Genomic DNA, 20,820 nt, shown 5'->3' on the forward strand with positions numbered 1-20,820 from the left:
AACACTGCGAAGCAGAGCATGTGACCAACTGCTTCTTCAACCACTGTAACGGCTACAGTGTTACTGCATATGCCTTTTCATTTTCATGGTTGGTTGCCATTGGGACACGGGGCCTGTCTAAAGCAGAGGCGGTGAAGCATACTAAACCTTGTCTGGTACAGGACTTTAACAGACTCAAACAGCCTGCATGTGTTGTAAAAGACCCAGCTACCTCAGAGTTTTCAAGCAGTGCTGGCATGTGAGAGACTGACCTGCAGTTGGGCTGCAGGCAGGTTAACGTCAGCCACCATCTCAGTACAGGGGTGCTCCACCTGCAGACGAGGGTTGAGCTCCAGGAAGTAGAAGCTGCCGTCTTGGCTATAGAGGTACTCCACAGTACCTGCGCTGACGTAGCCCACCATCTTAGCCAGCTTCACTGCACACTGAGGAGGGAAAAGTTCCACAGTCCAAATGTTTTCAGGGTTTAATGAATTCAAGTTGCCTAATATGTTTAGCTTTCATGCTCGATGGGTTGTACCTTTTCCATATCCTCAAATATATCAGATGTGGCGATGGTAGCAGGGGCCTCCTCTATAATTTTCTGGTGCCGTCGTTGCACAGAACAGTCTCTTCCGAACAAAGAAATGGCATTGCCATATTGATCAGCCAAGATCTGGACCTCTAAGTGGCGAGCATGCTTAGCTAGCTGCATGACGAATATAGGTGACCCTGGAACTTCTGCCTGGACCTGGAAAAATCAATTAAAAGCTATATCTTAATCCTCCTTGTCACAAAAGATGCTCGGAACAGAAAGTACACATGCTCACAATGATTGAAATGATATACTCCTATAATACTTGCCTGTCTGAAGAGGTTTGGGAAATCATCGGCAGAGTTGACCTTACGAATGCCTTTACCCCCTCCTCCCTCTGACGCCTTCACCATTACAGGGTAGCCAATTTTCTCTGAAGCCTAGCAAAACAACATTCCGCTTTCAAGCATACACGCAGGTTTACAAAGCACACGTGACATTCACTCAGCGTTATGATATTTCCATTCGAGCACGTGCTTACCTTCAGACCGTCCTCTACATCCTGGATGCAGCCCAGCTCGTACAAGTCAGGGGGAACATTGACAACTCGCTTCTTTTGGTTGCTTTCGGTCCAATCTACCATCAGGCCTGCGAGAGACAAAGAGTCAACACATCAGTGTATATGCTTCTTCCAAGAAACTGTGTGATGTGCTTTTAACCACCCCCCCCTCCAAAAAAAATTCCCAAATGTTTACAAAACAAACACACGTTTTCAACATATCCCTTCCACTCCTTTCTTTATGTAACATTTAATCCAGAGAAAATTTGGGAGGCATCGACTTTATTTTTTAAATAATGATGCTGGTCTGCGTGTAACGGACATCATACACAGGTACAGATAATACTAATATATAATATCATTGAACCAGAAGTATTTTTACATTTTATATATCTTTACTGTTATGTTTTTATTCAGTGTAAATGTGTGACCTACCCGCTCCACTCCAGGGAAGAGTTGGGATACCAGCTGTCTGAGCAACAATAGAGGAGGCTATCTTATCTCCTAGAGCCCACATAGCTTGACTTGGAGGACCTTGAAGAGAATGAGGAAGCAATAAAAAATGTTAAGTAAACAGATGCCCTGTTCAGCTTAAAGCTGATAGATAAAGACGTCTCTTACCCATGAAAGCGATGCCATGCTTATGGAGCAGTTCTGGGAGTTTGGGGTTCTCTGAGGCGTGACCCCATCCAGCCCACACTGCCTGTATGGAACAATGACAACAGGTACTCAGTGGCACTTCAGGTCATTGCTGTGGAGGAGCTTAGGATATAAGTGGTACCTGCACAGGTATGCGTTTAGCAATGTCCAGGATCAGCTCCACATTGGCATAGTTGTTGTTATTCGTCCCTCCCGGCACGGGAACATAATGATCTGCCATTTTGATGTACTCTGAGAAAAGTTGAGACCATGACGACTTTTTAATGAACTTGTCTGGTGTTCTGTAATATCACTGGTGCCGCAGTTGCGGGATGTCACGCCAAAGCTCACCTGCGTTGGCCTTCAGGTCCTCTGGGGTCACCATTACAACAAAGCGGATAGCTCGTTCGTTACGAAACATCTCATAAGCCCAGCGACGGATGGAGCGCATACATTTGACTGCTGCAATACCGTTGTTAGCAATAAGTACCTGGAGAGGACAAAGTGGTGAGTTACAAGTGTTGATTTGCTCACAGCAGGCAGTGTCTTTAAGTATAACAACAGAAATATGCAGTAAAGGCTATGATGTTCAATGGCTATGTCCTAGCAGAAAATTCTTTTGTTTTACTTTATTTTTATTCTTGAGCTAGCTGTTTGTAATTCTAACGTTAACTTCCAAGAGTTACGTAATGGTTTCATGATGATCCCCTTCAGCGTTATCACACAGAAGTGCTGGATACAAGCAGTTACCTTCTCAATGACTTTGTTGCCACCAAAGCGGGTGACAAACTCAGCTGGAGAAGCTACAGTGAAGTCCCTCTGCAGATCAATACGCCGGCGATCTCGACCTTGCTTCACCAGATGTAACCCAGACATGCTCGGCCTGTTTTGACAAATTAAAAAAAAAAAATACATATATATTATAAAATCTGAAGTAAGTAGCTAAATTTCAGCTGAGGAAAAAAAAAAAACAACAACATTCAATCATCTTATTAAGTCCAAATTTGAGTAATAGAAATTTTAACACTAAATAACCACATGGGTCAATCAACGGTGCTCTTAAAGTGGTTCATGTATAAAGCCAATAAAATAAAAACACACTGTGGCAGTTAAGAATCTGCTTCTTTCTCTGACTACAAAACCAAAAAATGTTAGAGGTTGTGAAAGAGGTTTTATGACACATCATGGCCCCTCCCTTAAAAACATTTCCTAATAAGCCAGGAATCAAAGTCAGAACCCTCAATATTAAAGTAATTCTCTAACCAAAATTTGTTTTTTGCCTTTCACGTCCTCACAAAAGGTGTCTTGAGCTTCACCACTGCATCACTTCTTTGTGACACCAGAATGAAATAACAACCAGCCATGTATATTTAGCTTGGAGCTAACAATCACATCAAACAGCAAAACTGTCCAAAATCTTTTGTTGACAAATTCTCATGTTCATCGTTGTGTAAAATCCACTTGTTTCTAGCTCATATCAAAGTGTTTGCATGTTACTGAGCATATGGCTTGATAAAGCAAACATGGACATGACAATGCTAGTGAGTAAAATCTGGCCTTCGACGTATACGCTCCTAACAATAAGTTCCAGCTGAGAGGCAGCCGCAGCGCCTTCATATCAAACCATAATATTCAAAAAAATGCATCAATTTCAACATGTATTCATGCCCACGTTTGTCCACTGAATTCTGCACGTTACACAATGGAGGCTTCATACTCATCTGTAAGGCTTCTTCAAAATAAAAACAGTCTGCTTCTTCACTGACTGACTCTACACCAGGCCATGAACTGGGGGGGGGGGGGGGGGGGGGGGGGCGGGTGGCTGTGTGCACTCATCAGGTGGGTGTAGCACTAGCAGTGCCCCAGCTCGTCTGGCTGGCTGGTTTCGATGGCCTGATATTGCATTGTTGCAACACTGAAGTAATTACAGGCAAGAGGGCAAATGAGCTCTTCATGACCAGCAGTTTGTTCTCTTCTGATGAGAGAGAAATTTACAGAGGTGGTGGGGGAGACAGAGACCCCCAAACCAGTATAACCAGATTTCAAACAGCAAACACAAACAGTATACACAACAGAAGTTTATCTTAAAAAACGGAAACTCATCACCAAAAACCAGATAGGACAAAGAATTTATTGAGATGTGGGAGATAAGGAGACGTTAGTCAGGTAACGGCTTTGATGAAGTCATGTATAAAGCTGAGTTTCTGGACAGAGAGAAGCTCTAAATATTCCTTGCACTATCAAATCCAACACCAAGGCTGCATTGGCTGCAAACATCTCTTGTGTACTTTCGTAACTTTCAACCGTCACATTGGAAACATTATTTTGCATAAACCAACATTCTGAAGCCTACTTTCCAGGCCGACCTCAGACTCAGGACACACAGAGAAACTCTTTAAGAGCAAATAGCTGGTGAAACCACGTTTTTTTTTCCACATAAGCTTGAAAAGGGGCTACCCAGCGACAGTCAAGAGTGTAGTGTGAACAGAGTGTACTCAAGGACCTCCGTTAGTATGAGCTTGTTCCAGCTTTCACGTGCTCCTACATGTTCACTATCTGTAACTCACAGATCAGTTGACAATAGACAGGATATACTTCCAGGATGAAGATTTTACTTTGTGTATAATGTCGAAACATCATCTATAACATGCTGATGAATCAGTAGAGAAAACAGTTTAGAAACTATTTTTAAATGACATTTTAAACTACTATTTGTAAATTTCAGCATCATTTAAAGCAGCATTCTTTATGTAAACAGATAACGGAGATTCTGACTAGGCCAGTCACAATAATTACAATACTGTCTTATCATAAAATATGTCAGTAAATAGACTCAATCGTTTTAGGCGAGCTCAATGTGCGAGTGATTGTTCACACGCATTCTAATGTCTGAATATACTTAAGTGGAGTTTATCAACCTTTGAAAGGGTGTACTTGCATTATTATCCTATTAGACTATCAGTATATCAGCGTCATACAATATTCATAAACTAATATAGTTTATGGAAATAATCTCTTTGACAGTTTATCATCCAACAAAATTCATAATAGTGACAAGACTCATTCTGACATCTCACAAAAACCTCTGCACTAATATTCCAGGCTTTAAATCCAATTTCAAAGTGTTGAATGAGAATATTGTGCATACAAGAGGAGCAGGCTAAGCAGGTTGGTAGGTATTCGTACCTCAGATTGTGCAGGGGACCGTCAACATGGTCAAAGCCCATTTCATACGTGCTATCGGAGCTGCCAGATGATGGTGACAAGGAACGCGGTTCCTTCTCTTCCAGCTGAGCGTCCAGCCTCCCCTGGATTTCATCCTCAGAATTCTCTTCCGACACCGATCCCACAATGAAGTGAGGGTGCAGTGCCGCAATAGCTGGATTTTTCTTGGCAGCGCTGTCCTCCTGTGCCATGGCTGGACGACACGAACAGGCTGCAAACACTGACAAGACACAGGGCAGTGGCGGCACCAGTTATAGATGAGACACTGAGTCCAAAAATCAGATGACACAATGCTGCTTTGGCTGGCATGTGCAGGGCTGTTTGTGATATTGCAACAGTAGGTTACATAAAGCTAAACATCTCCTTATTGTTGCAACACAAGGTTACAGACAAAATGTACCATCAGTACACGTACAGAAACACTTGGATGTCACTATACCTCAGTCAGCATATGGCAAGATCCGGCCTGCAACGTGTAACGGTAATATTACAAAGAACAGGCCTAATAATAAAAAAAATAATCCCATCAAATATTACATTTTTTGAGTAAAACACCGTTTAGTGTGCCAGTGAAGTAAAAATGAAGTAAATATGAAGAATCCCAATTACGAATTGTTTTTTTAAATAATTTGATCAGTCGGTACAGTGACAGCCTGCACTGCACAAATCACACATTATAATAAAGTCCTGCTGCCGAGTGAGAACCTCACATTTAATGATAATTAATTCAATTTAATTAACTGATAATTACTGCTACTTACTGGTGGCAGAAATTGGATTTAATAGCACGGTTTCACAGAATAACACCTACTCTAGTGATGAAATTCTCATTAACTCGATATTTCTACAGAAAAGCCAACGAATGATGTCACTAGCTAGACCCTGCCGTTCAATCTACCTCCGTTAATTTACGCTAACACTGCTAACGACATTTTTCTTCACCTGCTCCCGCGGGTGTTACGAGTCGTATCCAGGTGAGGCACTCCTTACCCAGTGATAGCTGCTTGCGGGACCAGAAAAACAAGCCGAGCACCGCTGCCAGACACGCCGCAAACGCGAACCATGAGAACATCCCAAAAAGATAACAACAACGGTATATAGCAAGTTTAGACAGCTAACGAACCGCAACTCCCGCCTCAGCTCATTACCTGTCACTAATACAACCAGAGGCGAGGAGAAACCTCACCTGCCACCTGTGTAGTCATAGCTAACGTCAACCTCCTAGCAAAGACGCGGATGCTAATAATGTAAAAGCTAGCTAGCTTAGCGACAGGAGCTAATACAAGTATAATACCGCAGTAATGATGTACTGCTGACTCTTCTGCCGGTGTATTACTGCACTGCATTGTGGTCTCAATCTACTCGGTTGGGTGAACATAATCTGAGATAAACGTCTAGACTACACACTCACCGGTGGAGATGAACCGACAAGTAATCCTGAAAAGTTGAGTCCACGAGATCGATGAATTAACAGTGGCTACGCGACATCTCTGCGTCCAGTCAGCGAGGATGACAAATCACATCATGATGAGGTCACATTATCACCAACAGAAGCTCCAACACCAGAGAGTGGGGTGATGTGACGCTGCGCTGTCAGGTTACTCCTGGACAATGACCTCTGAACCCAGCTTCCGCTATAGAAACAGACCGAGTAGACAAGGCCAAACACTCGCGGCGGTTGCAACGGCTAAAATGTTCATGTGACTTTGAAGGGGGCTGTTTCCATGCTGAACGTTGGCAGATAATATACGGTAAAATCTATAGTAAAAAAAAAAAAAAAAAATCCGTTGGAACGTGAGAGTATGATATTATCGGGTATTATTAACTCAATTCTAATGAATCATTAGTTTTCTACCACCAATGCAAAGTATTTACCAGCAACCAATATTATGATTAACTGAGCATAGGTCAAATTCAATGCTGTACAATACAACAGCCCCATAATGTGTTCATGAGATTACAATTAAGGCAGCACAGTTCTTTAAAACGTCTGAATTTCAATTATTTTCAGTGATATTGCTTGATATGATTCTTATTAGAGGGATTGTTTTTTTTTACATCACTTTTATTAGAAAAAACAACATCAAAATATCTATTAGGAGTTTTTTGTGGGGACCTATAACAAGTAAAAATGTTTTCAAAGGATGTGTGGGCAGGTTTATGATGAGCGGGCTGTTTTTTCGCTTCTATTTGATCTAGATCTAGATAAAATTGATGCTGGCAACCAATCAGATCTCAGGGGCGTGAATGTGGGCGGGTCGAAGGCGGTTGTCCCTACTCGTGCATGTACTGCATGTGCTGTTTACACGCCAGAGAACCGTGCAGGAATCTGGATCTCACTCCATGTCCTCAGGGAGGACAGATACCTCCCAGCCCTTACGAGACTAGTGGAGAATTCTACATTATTACGTAGTCTACATTATAAATAATTCTGATGACAACAAAAATCAGTCCGTATGATTGTAATAATTTGATTAAAGTGACATTTGCTATAATTGTAACTCTATGAAGCAACTAGGCCACAACACAGCCTGCATCTGTTGCTGAAATTACTTGTTTTCATTATAATGTTTTTAATATATATATAAACCACTTAAAGCAAATTGATAAATTGAAAAACAGCAATTTCTTGCACATCTTTTTCAGATATTATTGAGATTCCAGCCCAAGTATTGCTGACAAAACATACCCCCATGTGTTCTCATGGGCGCTGAACATTTCTGAGACTGGCACAAGATTTCTCTTTATTTTAAATTACGGTGTCATGGCAGCTGTACTTAATGCTTAATAACAATGTGCACACTTTTCAAATATAATGTAATGACTTTGAAGGGAAATTTTGACTGAACTAGTTTTGGCTTAATTTGTGTATTGTTTTCACAGTATAATGGAATGGAAATACTAGGTGTGGTGCACAGCAAGGTTTATTGGTGGCTCTACTTGAAAATTTCACTAAAATATGTATCCGTGTCATCGAGTGTTGCGATATATCATAATAAAACCCCATAACGCCCCTTTCATTAAGCAATTTAAGGCAACAGATCGTGACAGATCACAAGGTCAGAGGTAGCGATCTCATAGACGGAAGTCCAAGTCTCATCCACTGCAAGCGAACTGAATGAGACTTGTGGGACACTGAAACTTGTAAACAGGTTCATCTAGTTGAAGATACACACAAACACACACCAACACACACACACACACAATCCTAAACGGTTTCATTAAAACTACATTTTGCTTGAAGCTACCAGCTTGTATTATTTAATGAATACTGCATTTCATTTTTGCTCCAGCTCCTGACTCGTCCCAGAGTTCAGGCGGAAGGTTCATTTCCACGTGTCCTGATACAACAATATTAAAATCACACCAACCAGTTGAAAAATGTCAAAGTCACATGTCTTAATTATTGAAGTTAGTGGGAAGAAGGGGGAAAAAAGGAACACTGGTATCTGTAATCTCAACATTGAGCAATTGCTTGAGCTGCCTCTGAGTGCAGTGAAACCCGATGTGAGTGCGACGTGTGACCACTAGATGGCTTCAGAGGACAGCACTCCGCCGTGCAGACCGTGTGAAAACAATACAGTTGATTTTCAATAGGATCAAGCAATTTTTTAAAAAATTATAATTCAGTATACTAGATTCATCATTTCCATCGATAACTTCTCTATAATCAGCTACCCTGTATCTATTCATTGTTACCATAGAATAGACACAACACTGGTATTGTTGAGCCTCACTCGTCTCTGTCACTATAAACCATTTAAGACACTGATTTGTTTTGGTTTTTTCGTCTCCAGTTCCTTCTATTTATAGACTTTCAATCCAGTCATAGGGAGACGGCATCAGTTTGTTAACATGAAGATTGTTTGGTGTTCTCAGTTCTAAAAGCCCATTAAATTGTCACTGGGAGTTGAACATCTCCTCTCTTATCCACAATTTAACAAAGCCCTACCCAACTCTAGTGTTTTATTCATTATAAAGCTGGCTTTTTATATGTATATTGTATGCGACCCATGATTACTGGTTCTTGGAAGTCATCTGTGTTCAAACTTCTACTTTCACAAGAAATCCATCACTGACGTTATCAGCATTCGTTCTCGTCTCCAGAATTCGTCAGTCAGTTCTATTCATGCGGCGCCAAATCAAAGAAAAGGTTACCTCGGGACACTTAACAAACTTCATTAAGAACTAAATGAATTCAGTTTTAAAGAGATCCAACAATTCCCCATGAGCAAACACGTCTGTGACAGTGGCGAGAAAAGAAACCCCGCCTTTTAACAGTGCAGACGAGGGCTGCGTGGGCAGCCATCTGCCTCGACCAGTCAGGGTGAAAGAGAGTGATAAAGAGAGAGACAGAGACTAAGATCTATTTACTGTCATATATATATATATATATATATATATATATATATATATATAGCCAATCACAATGATAATATATGAAAACAATTCTGAGTCACTGTGATAATATGTGAGTGTGGAGTGTGATGGAATAATTGTCTTCTAGTTCAGCCTTGATCCAGACCTGGACAGGAGGGACCTGTATGGCTGCACTCCTCAGTTAGATGGCCTCCTCAGTTCTCTTGAAAACTGTGAGATGTTTTCTGCTGACTGTAAAACCTGTAGGTTGACCTGCTGGTCACATTTCTGAGCCGGTGGAGATGCACACTCAAGGTGGGCTCAGCCGAGGAGAAAACTCACCCATCGGAGCGGAACACGAGGGAGGGATCTTAAATTAGTTTACCTCTTGGGAGACCACCTCACTTCTTGGCACCACACAAACTGCCAATAGATTTAAGAAACTTGACTTGTAGATCTCTTTTTTTCTTTTTTTTTTGTGCTATGATGGAAAAGAAAAGGTTGTTTTTGAAATAGTTAGTCTTACTTGTATACATTTTGAGTGAAGTACTTGAGTAAATTTAAAGACCATCAGTTACTGATAGAAAAAGTACTTATACCAGAGAAACTGGCAGTTTGATTGGCCCCGCACGTCTTCATCTCAGTGAATGAAGGACAGAAGATCCACAGAGTGATAAAAGTCTTCTGCTGGAATCAGAATATCGTCACCTTCTTAAGATAATTGCCTTGTTGTTTTTTGACAGGTATTTTTCATATTTGTATTTGTACATTTCTTTACTTTATTTTTTTAGCTGCTTGGTCTTCTTTGAAGCAATATTCTGTAAACAAGGCACAACAGAAATAAGTTTTGATAGTTTTTCTGTCAAAAACTTTATTTTAATTTCATTTACTGTCATTGATATATGCAACATAGAACCTCCCGTGTGCAATCTAATCACCCACTCGACATCACATGTAGAATAAAAACATTTGGCAGTCTATAGATGTGGAGGAACTGGTTTCTCAAGTCCTTTAAGAAGATTATGCATGTTTTCTGGTTCATCAGTGGAAGTCTTAACAGTGGATTTGGGTGGAGCAGGCTTCTCCTTGGCCTTGGTTTTGTAATAGTGGCCATTCGACACTGGACTCGACTCCCTGCTGCCCGGTTTCAACAGCTCAAATTGTGAATGCGAACTGGCAGGTGATCTGGTGGGAGGGAAGTTTTGGCGAGAAAGGACGGAGGCGTGGATCGGATAAGGGCTGAACCGCAACCAAGATCGAGAACGCTGGAGAGTGTGGTTTCCAGAAAGCTTAGAGGAGAAAGCTGGAGTAATCGCACCTGGTGTCGCCATGTAGTGACAAGGATATGAGAAGAGTCCTCCGAAAGGTGACAGTGATATTCCCTGGACAGAAAAATAAAAGTGAGAATGACATGAATGCTTCTGTGATTTGATTGAGTTCAAACTGAAACTGAAAATGACATCACTATACCTGTAAATTCTTTCATACACTCTGGAGCCCATTTATTCCCTATAGAAACCTACATAACGTGTAGAGAACGTGTGTGTGATGATTGAAGTTCCTCCTTCCTTTCTCTTTATTTTCAGTTCAATATTTGCCTTACGCGCATGGAAAAATTAGAATTTTTCCGCCATATTAGAGAATGTGTGTTGGGCTAACTACGACAAGCTAACAGGCAACAATTGAGCAACAGAACAGGTTTGTGCTATCCCTGCAGCTCTCTGTGAAACATTCCATGAGGCTGTTTCTCACATCTACTGTAAATGTCAAAAGCAAAAACTCACCTCTTGGAATCAGAGGCACCAGACATTCATACATGGAAACCAGGTGTCAGTAAATGATTACGTAAAGAATGAAAAATATTGAGCTTGATTTTGTTCTATACCCATTTTTAAAGAGTTTGGGGTTTTCTTTTTGCACATCCCTCACCAGTTTAGCATGCTGCACTTGGATGTACAGATTATTAGATAAATAGATGCAGAAATGCATGCATAAACAAATCTTAATTATCTCCTGATATGAACTTTTTAAACTCTAAAAAACGAGAGACAAATGTAGTCGCCACATAGTTCTCACACACATTCTCAGCATGCTCAGCTTCACTGTCACTACTGTGCTCACATTTGCTCATCATTCTTTGTCTGGCGGCCATTCCTAACCGCACCTACCATCATCCTCACGACTGTTACAAAAATACAAGTTGCATTCTATTAACAAAATTCCATCGATGAGATAGCAAAGCTGCATTAATAGAATGAAATATATTCAATATATATTTTGGTGCACAAATTGTTGTTCTTTTCAACACGAATTCAAAACTTGGAAATTTTAACAGTTGCAGCACTCCTAATGTGTTGTCGTCACATTTCATTTATGGATTTGAAATTATGTTCCTGGGTCTGAGGCCTTTGGGGTGTGTTCAGTCTATTCAGGAGTTAAAACAACAAATAAAAGTTCCGCCCTTCCATGGTCTGACCACTAGAGGCATTACATTTAAACACTTCATTTAGATATAGCATTCAATCTTTGGAGTTAGATTAAATATTCATATTCATCATCTATCATTAAGATGTAACATAAAAACAAGGATTTTTATATATATGTGTGTGTGTGTGTGTGTGTGTGTGTGTGTGTGTGTGTGTGTGTGTGTGTGTGTGTGTACAGTACAAGAAAATATCATATAAAATGTTAATAAATATTCATGTAAATCAGTGCCAAATGTAGCTGGTAATTTTAGTGCGCATCACTTCACATTAAGTAACCCATAAATAATCACATGGTTCAGATGAATACACGTGTTCCCTCTGCAGGGACTTTGCCATGTCCAGTACTTAATTTCATATTGTCATGTACTAAGAGTTCTGCAGCCCCAAAATATTTCAATACACACAGAATTCCATGGCTGATGCTCGCAGTACTTAAAGTGCTTAATCTGGAATATGCTGGAATTTGTTTTCAACCAAATTTTTAAACAAAAACTTCTTGTGGAAAACAACTGGAAGTTGTTGACATGGAGCAACACGTTTTTTTTTTTACTTCAGGTTAAGTCTTAATAAATTCCATTCCCTTTGGAGTGACAGCAGAGATTTTAAAGGTGGAAACATAACTATCTGTTTGCAAGGTGCTTATATCTTTTGGGTGACATTATCCTTGGAGGATCCAACAGGCCATAACCACAGCCTACATTTTTTATACTTTAAGTGTATTAAATGTGCTAAGCTTTACCTGATATGCCGACGTGTGCTGCGACATGTGAAACAGGAAGGGAGATGGTGAGGCGATGGGTTCAGAAGCTCCGCCTCTGTTCTCTGGGTCATTTCCTAGAGGCAAAGAGGTAAGCCCATGTCCCATATCTGAAGTGGGACGAGCCTCTGGCGTCACTGCCAACTGTTCAGGATGAAACAACAAAGGCGACCCCAGCTTAAGAGACTGCTGACTGTCAGAGAGCACCAAGTTCCTAAAGTGACCAGTGCTGATGGATGATGAGCTCGCCGCTTGCAACGAGCCGGGAGGAACCTTGTGTTTGATTTTCCTCATGTGGTTTGCTGAGGAATCCATCTCATTAGAGCACTTTTCTGCTGATGTTCTGAAAACTGTTCTCTCTTTAACCGTGTCCTGATTCTCACTGCTCTCACTGACATCAGGCCTGTTGCACATCAGGTCCTCAGACTCCAGACCTGCTGTGGATGGAGTTACGCTCCTGCAACAGCTGGCTTTGGCAACGTCCTCATCTTGTAGATCGATATCTGAATCACTTCCTGTATTGTTTTCATCTGTTGAAGAAGAAAAAGATATGTATTTGTATTAAACATTTAAATTAGTTGAAAATGAAAAGAGCTTATGTCCGCCAAAGTTCAAAATTAGTACTGAAAGAGGTGACACTGAAAAAACTTGCATTTTGAAAATGAACAATATTTTGTACAAATTTTACTTCCTATGCCCACTAGGTGGTGCTGGAGGACACACGCTTACTAACCCATCACCAAGTGTGCTTCTGACCAAAGTTAAGATGCAGCTGCTCGACCCACCTGGAGGACTATATCAAAGTGTGACACCCCCCCCCCCAAAAAAAAAAACAGGCAACAAAACAACACATAAAAATACCCCAAAATAACAGGACATCACGACCATCACCCCACTCTAAAAACAATATCACATCACAGCTTTAGAGGAAACATGTTCCTAAATGTTCTCTTACAAGTGACTGAAACCACTAGATGTGCTTAAAGGCTCAGACAAAAACTACAGTGGAGCTTGATTGACACATTCAGAGCTCTCACCTTGTTTCTACATCATCCACGACGCCATTAGTTTACACCCCAGAGAGAAAACAGGGGGTTCTTTCCACAACAACCCAACCGTAGGAAAACCACAAATACCTTTTAGCTACTTTGCAAAACTTTTTAAATTTACATTTTCATCCCGCAAACTAACAGTATTGTCATTTCATTATCCAGTCTTCAGATATCAAAAGTTACTTTATTCAATTTTTACTTCTTGACATGAAAAAAAAAATCTTGGAAGAAATTTTAAAATGCGACGGGGCAAAGCTAAGCTCACTTGCTTATAATATCTGCATACAACTGTTTACAAGACCTTACTGAAGGTGATAATTAATCCTCTTTATTATACAACAGGTAGCACATGATGAAACTGTATATGGTATGAATTTGAGCTTAATGCGATAAGATTTATTAATTTATGTATATGTTGTAATCTGTGCGTCATTTCAACCCCTTTCATATGAAAGATCATGTCATAGACCTGCTGCACCCCCCCACCCCCCCCCCCCCCCACACACACACACACACACCCGCCTGACGAAATGTTTACTGTGCAAGATCTCTTCTTCGTTATGTTATTAAAAATTCATGGATCATTTTCAACATATACCATTAATGTTTCACGCTGGTAAGTGGGTTGCTGCTGAGTCGTTTCTAAAGCATGAATATGTTTAGCGAAGGATCAATAATAATAGAGTGTTGCCATGACGGCCAATTAAATGACACAATATGGGGCGAAACCCACCTTGACAGTTTGGCGAAGATGTCCCGGCTCGCGGTTCCTGAGGGGAATAAAAAGGATCACTGGTAGTTGGCTGTTCACATGAGTCGTCAGAATCGGCACAGTCTGCTCTGTTTTGGCTCTCGTGCAGCGAACACATGTTAAAAGACTTATTCCTGCAGAACAGACAGTCAGATTAGGTCTATTTGTAGGGCCGGTCAGTGTCTCCGTATTGTGAAGTAAACAGACTTACCTCTTCTCTCGTCTCCCATTTCCTGTGTCTCTGAATCCTTTGGCAAAAGGGTTGTTGTCGATTTTTAGCTGTGTAATCTGGAGGTTAAATGAAAAATACGTCACTTTGTAAAAACGTTTACAGTGACAGAAAATCACTATTTGCAAAGTTCCTATGCGGTATCCAGTTCTTGAGCATCTTCATAAGCTAGCAGCTTCCACAACAATTTTTTTTAATCTTGCACATGAACCTGAAATCACAGAACACACACACACACACACACACACACACACACACACACACACAAACAAAATAATCTCGCTGGATTCTCCAATGCAGCATTTGTATTCATCATGAAAAAAATTAGGTAGGCCCAATGTGTGTGCGTGTGTGTGTGTGTGGAAGGGCTAGATGGGCTAGATGGTAGGTGTGTGTGTGTGTGTGTGTGTGTGTGTGTGTGTGTGTGTGTGTAAGGGCTAGATGGTAGGTGTGTGTGTGTGGGGGGGGCTACCTTCTCATTTTGATATGCGGTGACAGCGATGAACTCGGTCTCTGGGAAGACATACGTCAGGAAGGTGCTGTAAGGTAGCTTCAGTATGTCGTTGGCTCTCACAATATGAAATCTGGGTTGGTATTTATGCATTGAATTTAGGATTGTCTGCAACATTAAAGATAAAAAAATGTTATTTGAATGCAGTTGATTAAGGACACATAAGTTTGTTTATACTAACAAAAAAATGTTGCAGTAAACTAAGTATTGATATGCAGTCATTTTTCAGCATGCTCAGTTCAACTTCAGCCAAATTAGAAAAGAACATAAATTCTTTGCTGCAACAACAGTTACAAAATTCTCCACAGCTACTTACAAATCCATGTTTATCGGATATGTTGTTGGTAAGTTTGAGTTTATGGAAACCGACAGGTTTGCTCATCCACTGCTCCCCCTTGGAAGGACTGTCTGGATGGATGTACATTCGCTTGGGCATCTCCGGGTCAGCTTTCCCAGCCACCACCCAACGGGAGTTGTGGAACTTATAGCGAAAGTCATCAACAGCAACAATGTCCATCAGCAGAATGTACTTCGCAGTTTGATCCAGCCCATCTACTCGCACCTTGAACGCTGGAAACATCCTCCTGTAACGCAGTATTGGAGAAAATCATTTGTGCATATTAGCAATGTAAATCTTGAGACTTGTATGGAGGAGGGTTACTGGAAGGAGCTGTTTTAGTTGACTTTGCAACTTCTGACCAGTGGCTAGAAATTGGGGAAGAACTATTTTTCATTAAAACTAAAAATATTGTGGCTAAATGGATTTTATATAAGTAAAAAGCTGGATTGTCATCTCAGCAAATGTCGTGTGAAGAGAGAGTAGTTCCCCCTATGCTGGTGTATAAGTATTACTTTTTTGTTCATTATTCATTATTCCTGTTCTTTCATTATTGTTATTATTCTAATTATCTTTATTATGTGAGCTAGGTATTGTGCTCAGTAAAACTGCACAAACTTGATTTCAACATAGAAGAAATGCAAATCTTTATGCAAACCAGCTTCTGATTGGACTTTGACTCTATTTGTTACCATATTATAGCGTGGAGGCGTGGAGGTTGGAGATATAAAGTGTGCAACCGTTTAACAAATATTATTTATAGTACAAACTGAACTGGACCCTTCAGATGTACAGTTGCTGCCGAATGTTTCAAGCATGGCTTCTGACATCCTGGCATCCTTGACTATTATAAACCAGTAAAGATCATCTAAAGACTCTTTATTTAAAAGTGAATAAACACTACGATGCCTCTTTAAAAAGGATAAACTTTTATTGATTCATTTATCTGTCTATCCTCTCTGTAGTTCTGGTTCATTTCAATGATGGCGTTTTCCTGGAGAGCTGCAGCCTCTACTTTAGCTACTCACCTTCCTGACTTTGTAATCACCATCTCAGTTCCCATTTTGTGAAATTCATTCCAAAGATTCCTTGACTCCAGAGTAACTTTGGGGTCATCCTCCAGCCCTTCCTCTGCAGGCTGCAGGCTCTTCAGTGAACACGGCTGGACTGGCTGATGCTGGCGCGTCAGAGTTGCGCGCAGCCCCATGTCAGAGGCATTCTGTCCGGACTCAGGCTCCGGAAGGGGGGCGATGTCTGGGAAAGTCCCTACAGGTACAAACGAGGGCTGAGCTGCGGCAAGAAATGCTGACAGGGGCATGGCACCTGGTTGATGAGCTTGGAAAGGATAGTAAGCCATGGTAGCCGCTGGGCAAGCTGTGTTGGCATCAGGGCATCTGATCAGACAAAAGGCTCAAGGAGCACTGATGGCCATCCGGGGTTTAATCCAAATGTCCTGACGAATCCGGGTGCTGGCACAGAGGCAAGGATGGCTCCTTAAGGTGTCCCACGGACGAGGACATCTCATCGCACTTTCCCTAAAAGCCCAAGTTCTGCTAAAGTGCTTCACTGTTCGTGGAACTGCAAGGAGGTGGGCGTGGCCTCAGCAGCTCCCACTGGCAGGGAGCCAGCCGGATTTGGGGTTAGACGGGGACAACAAGTACACAACCTTAATGGATTCACTAACTTCCTCTGATTATTATTATTATTATTATTATTATTATTATTACTATTATGTAAGGCTACAGTTGGCCATATAAGCCTGGTGTCTTTAGAATGTTTATCTATGAGGCACTGATGCTCTTTTTATCAACAATTTATTTTCTCGTCATCCCCTCATCCTCTTCATACACACACAACACAGCTCCCACCTTTCGGAACAGACACATGCACTACAAAGATGACGTTCCCTTCTCTCAGATATTCCAATTCTCAAATTGCTGCATATCTAGTTTTCACTGACGTTTTCCAGGAGTAATATAAGATGGACTATAGTTTACAAGAAATTATTTAAGCCTAAATTAGCAGGGGATGAAAGACTTTTGGAGATACAATGAGATCTTCTAAGTGATTACAAACCATAACTTTCACCTTTTTGGCTTTTGAGAAATGTCATGTTCCTTCTGTGAATACATGTGGTTTGACATGGTTTCATGATAGTCCAGCAGCAAGCTAATTTACAGAGGCGGAACAAATCGGTAAAGTTTGGGATTACGTTCATAAAATAATCTGTTTTGTAGTATAGTGTGGAAAGAACCACAATGTGATGTCTAAAACAGAAATACAGATATACATATGTTGTTATTGTACAAGCGATTTAATAAAGCAAATGTGTGTGTGTGTGTGTGTGTGTGTGTGTGTGTGTGTGCAGTGCATGCCTTTGTTTATCCTTAAACAAGATAATAAGGAAAAGCTAGCCAATAAATACAAACATCTTTGATTATGTCACATACAAATTAGATGAGAATATATCGCTTTTGTTGCTGAAGTTAAATAGGCCGATTAATTAACTCAAATGGAAATCACCTTGCTCGCCTCCAATTATTATTACCCACCCCCCATTTGTTTTTAATTAAACTGTTGTTCTACATATTCACAGTCCCACAGTCAGGGCTGGACGGTGCAGAGTGAAGTACTTACTGACAGTTACAAGCCAGGAAAGATGGATAGGAAGTGATCTCATTACTCCCACAAATAGCTCCCTAGATAGTGAAGGGTAGTAACTTGCAATCAAAGCCATAAGAGGAGATTAGATAAGCACGATCATTTCATCCGCTTCTGTAAATATTTGCAAAAATGGCGCACATTAGGCGACGGGTTCCGCAACCATCAACAACACTCTATTAAGTTCTTGGAACGAGTAGGTGGGTGATAGCGATCGGGTCTGTTTTTCCTCACTGTGGTGAGGGATGGTCTGCGAAACCGCCAGCTTTCTTTGGTGTTGCTCCAGCTGACAGCATGAGGAAAGCGCCAGAGCAGGAAGGAGGTAATCAATCTGAGTGATGGTACGTGAAATTCACCTCTTTGGTCACAGTCAACACCTGGTACCGATTCAGAAGACTGTTATGTCACTGAGGGATCCTGGCGAGTCATCCAGAGGTCACCCAGTAAAGTACATATCACATCTGAAGGTTGGAAAGCACTCCCAAGTGATAAAGAGGAGGATGAGGACAAAGAGGTCTAAAGGCTGTTGTCTCGCCTCTGTAGCGACATCATAGCCTACTGGGAACACCCTGACTGTAAAAATCCAGATGGTAACATGGATTTAAGCCATTTATCAGCACAGCACAACATATTCAACAAAAAAACATGCATATTTAACAATTTGTGGTGACCATGATCCCCCCCAACACACACACACACACACACACACACACACACACACACACACACACACACACACACACACACACACACACACACACACACACACACACACACACACACACACACTCACCCCCCTACCCCAGCCACAGCAGAGTCAGGTCTTGAGAGAGCTCTAGCAGAGTGGAACGTGTGGCTCATTGTTATAAGCAGCTTAAGATGATGACCTCCATCCAGAGCTGAAAGCAAGCAGACGAGCAGAGCTACTGAAGCTAAAATCTCGGTCAGATCTGCTCGAAATAGCAGGTGGTCTTCATTTCTAAACTTGCTTTATTTACATCTGACCCACACATAGAAGTTACTTCACAACACCAGTTGGGTCGGACGCTGCTGTCTTTATGAAAAGCTTGAGATTCATAGTGAAGGTGGTAGTTTAGTTCGTCTCGCTCGTAGGGATTATTTGTAGAGAGCCATCGGACTGGCGGGTGACGATGTTGTCAGAGCATTAAATCACTATTATCAGTGGTCATTAAGGCAGAGATATGAGGAATCCTAAATGTAAAACAACAAATATCTTTCTCAAGCGATGAAGGCCCTCTAGTGCTCACCAAAAATCACAAGGTTCACAAACAACGGCGGTATGATTTATTTCACAGAACCAAAACAAGGTTACCAATACCGTCGTTTGATCACCTGCAGCCCTCATGGTGCGTCTCCCTGGGATCATTACAACTTTATGACTAATTATCAAGAAACTCTGCTTTGATTTTTGTACCATGGGCCTTCCACTGAGTCCTTTATGAAGTCTTATTATTAATCAACTCCTCCGTGGAGGATGTGACTGGAGGTTTAGTTTTAATTTGTTTAGTTTCAGCAATTTGCACAATCTTCAGGGGCCGCCATTGTTGTTTTGAACAGCTACCCATGAACCAAGCCCACATCTCCTTAAAGGATATTTGACACCTGACAAAATGGTTTTTTTGCATGATCTTGCAAAACCAGCAGTATCACAAATTTCTATATAATTTCTTTTCAAAATCATCTCCTCAGTGGCGCAGGTAAAGAGTAGGGTCCTCCTTGACCATCGAGGCACCTCATTGGGCATAGTTTTAGATGGCGGGGAATTGAACTGTTTGACGGCTAAATGTTGGCATGCGTATATTTTTTTAAATCAACGGTGTCTTAACCTCCCCTGTCTGTGTGTTTGTGTGTGGTTTGTTTCCCACTCCTGCACTCATACACATCTGACATCTCCACTTAGCTGACCTGCCTATACCATCGATCTACCAGATCGTTGCCTTACCATTCCTTATCGTATCTTATTTGCAAAAATCATAACCGGCATGCACCCACCTTGCCCTGAGTCCAGCATCTCGGCCCCTCTGAGCCAACAATGGGACCCGGTGCCCAGACATTCTTCTGCAAGTCCTCATCAGCCAAGGTGTCCTTGTTTGACAACATGACAAAATCCTCTAAGAGGTCATCAATTCCGTGTGAAACCTCACTCTAAATGGTAATCGGCTCAGCAGTCATGTAGTCAGGCTGATCTCTGGTGCAGCCTGCCCGAGCCGAGTTCTCTCCACCCCAACCTGTTCACTCATGGTGGGAGCTTCCTATGTGCCAGCGCCTCATTTGCTGATAACATGGTGGGATGTAGGTCATTCTTAATTACTAGTTTTCCAGTAATAGCCTTGCTCATATTCTACCGACAGTGCAAAAATAGCCTTTGTCGTGTGTCTGCTGTGTATTAGAGTGGGTTTGTTTTTTTGAACATGAAGCTGTTTAACATTTCCGTCTCTGCAGAAATTTGTGGGTACTTTGCCAATAGTGTAGGGCTAAAAGGCTAATGTTAGCCCTGAAGTCAAACAAGTTCTGCGGCATTTCTGTTTTCAAAGAAAGCACAGCTGCTTTGCTAACATAGTTCTACATCCTGCAGTGTTTTTCCAAAGTGATAACAGCAACAGTTTGACTGAGGAGTGAGCAGCACAGCAAGGAGCCCAACACAGTAGTAAGGACACTGCCAGAGGTAACATGGGCCTCCTCACAGTGAGCAAAGGACCAGTAACTAGATCTCCCCTAAAAT

The 20,820-nt window shown here is 41.4% G+C and overlaps 2 protein-coding genes across 11 annotated transcripts in view; both read right to left on the bottom strand.

The window, feature by feature from the left end:
- Positions 1-6,624, bottom strand: part of acaca (acetyl-CoA carboxylase alpha) — a 31,716-nt gene extending 25,092 nt beyond the window's left edge. For 5 of the 9 annotated variants that reach the window (XM_086178995.1, XM_086178988.1, XM_086178987.1 and 2 more), the window contains exons 1-11: positions 5,925-6,073; positions 4,896-5,154; positions 2,460-2,592; positions 2,061-2,199; positions 1,852-1,961; positions 1,692-1,773; positions 1,506-1,604; positions 1,053-1,159; positions 841-951; positions 518-727; positions 252-422 (exon numbers count right to left, since the gene is read on the bottom strand). In XM_086178995.1, the coding sequence (XP_086035121.1) occupies positions 252-422; positions 518-727; positions 841-951; positions 1,053-1,159; positions 1,506-1,604; positions 1,692-1,773; positions 1,852-1,961; positions 2,061-2,199; positions 2,460-2,592; positions 4,896-5,154; positions 5,925-6,006 (1,503 nt within the window). In that variant the 5' untranslated portion in view covers positions 6,007-6,073. Of the gene's footprint in view, positions 1-251; positions 423-517; positions 728-840; positions 952-1,052; positions 1,160-1,505; positions 1,605-1,691; positions 1,774-1,851; positions 1,962-2,060; positions 2,200-2,459; positions 2,593-4,895; positions 5,155-5,924; positions 6,075-6,345 lie in introns of those variants that run through there. The other 4 variants (XM_086178993.1, XM_086178992.1, XM_086178989.1 and 1 more) reach the window with 3 other exon arrangements.
- A 3,537-nt stretch (positions 6,625-10,161) lies between these two features.
- On the bottom strand, positions 10,162-18,754 carry LOC147248937 (T-box transcription factor TBX2b-like). Of its 2 annotated transcripts, XM_086226108.1 has the most exons (7): positions 16,445-18,754; positions 15,396-15,663; positions 15,041-15,187; positions 14,551-14,627; positions 14,322-14,473; positions 12,519-13,066; positions 10,162-10,675 (listed from the first exon to the last, which is right to left on the bottom strand). In XM_086226108.1, exons 1-7 carry the CDS (start codon positions 16,771-16,773, stop codon positions 10,271-10,273), a joined length of 1,926 nt encoding a protein of 641 aa, XP_086082234.1. In that variant the 5' UTR covers positions 16,774-18,754; the 3' UTR covers positions 10,162-10,270. The 2 variants fall into 2 exon arrangements, with proteins under 2 accessions (XP_086082234.1, XP_086082236.1); XM_086226110.1 differs by lacking the exon at positions 10,162-10,675 and having other exon boundaries at positions 12,837-13,066; positions 14,322-14,358.
- Between the last annotated feature and the right edge of the window lie 2,066 nt (positions 18,755-20,820).

This window comes from Aulostomus chinensis, chromosome 15 (assembly GCF_037954235.1).
Source record: "Aulostomus chinensis isolate RoL2024-O1b breed Wild chromosome 15, RoL_Achi_v1.0, whole genome shotgun sequence".
Classification (NCBI taxonomy): Eukaryota; Metazoa; Chordata; class Actinopteri; order Syngnathiformes; family Aulostomidae; genus Aulostomus; species Aulostomus chinensis.

Excerpts from the sequence above, each read along its gene's own strand:
- LOC147248937 (XM_086226108.1), bottom strand. The coding sequence starts at position 16,773 with ATGGCTTACTATCCTTTCCAAGCTCATCAACCAGGTGCCATGCCCCTG. Across the intron at positions 14,628-15,040 it reads CCGCATATCAAAATGAGAAG|ATTACACAGCTAAAAATCGA; the intron begins GTAGCCCCCCCC and ends TTTAACCTCCAG. Across the intron at positions 13,067-14,321 it reads ATCTTCGCCAAACTGTCAAG|ATGAAAACAATACAGGAAGT; the intron begins GTGGGTTTCGCC and ends CTTCTTCAACAG.